Below are 846 nucleotides of genomic sequence, written 5' to 3' on the forward strand. Positions count from 1 at the left end.
CCACCCCCCCCCGTTGCCCTCCGAACCAGCGCCTGTGACACCCGCATTTGCATCTCCTAATGAGATCAATTAATTTCCACTGCAGGGAGAGGCAAGAGGGGAGAGCATGGCTTCCCAGAGGGTCCCAGCACTCACGTTTTGACGTAGGGGTCGGAGTAGCCGTTGAAAAAAAAACGCAGCGGATGATGCCCACCAGCAGCCCCTGCTTCTGCGAGCTGTACTTGAGGGAGATGAGGATCCGGCCACGCTCCTCCAGAGACTTGTCCTCTGTTTTATCTATCTGGGGGAGGGAAAGCACCCAGTCTGGGGGCTGCTCCAGGAGACAGCCGTGGCCAGACCCCACTGCCCCGGTGTGAGGGATGCTCTCCCCATCTTTGAGGGGTCAAACCACCCCACGCTCCCACACGCCACAGGGAAAGCCGCTGTATCTGCGGGCTCATGGTGGGGGTTGACACTCTGAACCCCCCCACTCACCGGAAGCTGCTTCTCCAGGCAGATGCTGAAGTTTTTGGTCTGGTTTGGCTTCAGTTTCTTCAGCGGGATCCGTGTCTCCCCAATAAACTCGTTGTGGCGGAACTTGTCCTCATCGCAGACTGAGATCCTGCAACGAACACGGGGTGAGCGGGGCCACCGGGGAGGTGAAGGCAGGAGGGAAGGGGCTGCCTGGTTGCATTTTAGAATCCCTCCCAGCGAGGGGACAGATTTGAGGCCACCATTCCCCAGGCCAGGGACCAGGAACCTCCTTCAGAGGCAGCTGGAAGGCATCAATCTGCTGCTACAGCCCATCTAGGGCAGCTCGTGGTATTTAAATACGACACCCAATACCTTGGTCTGCTTCGCCTCCGC

At 58.7% G+C, this 846-nt stretch overlaps 1 protein-coding gene across 1 annotated transcript in view; it reads right to left on the minus strand.

Annotated features, from left to right (window-relative positions):
• LOC104278648 (double C2-like domain-containing protein beta) overlaps positions 1-846 on the minus strand; it is a gene marked incomplete at its 5' end in the record, with an annotated part of 30,414 nt that overhangs the window by 2,929 nt on the left and 26,639 nt on the right. The window contains 3 exon segments of the mRNA XM_009875676.1: positions 136-166; positions 169-280; positions 475-601. Coding sequence (XP_009873978.1) covers positions 136-166; positions 169-280; positions 475-601 — 270 coding nt within the window.

The sequence above is a fragment of the Apaloderma vittatum genome, unplaced genomic scaffold, assembly GCF_000703405.1.
Source record: "Apaloderma vittatum isolate BGI_N311 unplaced genomic scaffold, ASM70340v1 scaffold26658, whole genome shotgun sequence".
Lineage (NCBI taxonomy): Eukaryota > Metazoa > Chordata > Aves > Trogoniformes > Trogonidae > Apaloderma > Apaloderma vittatum.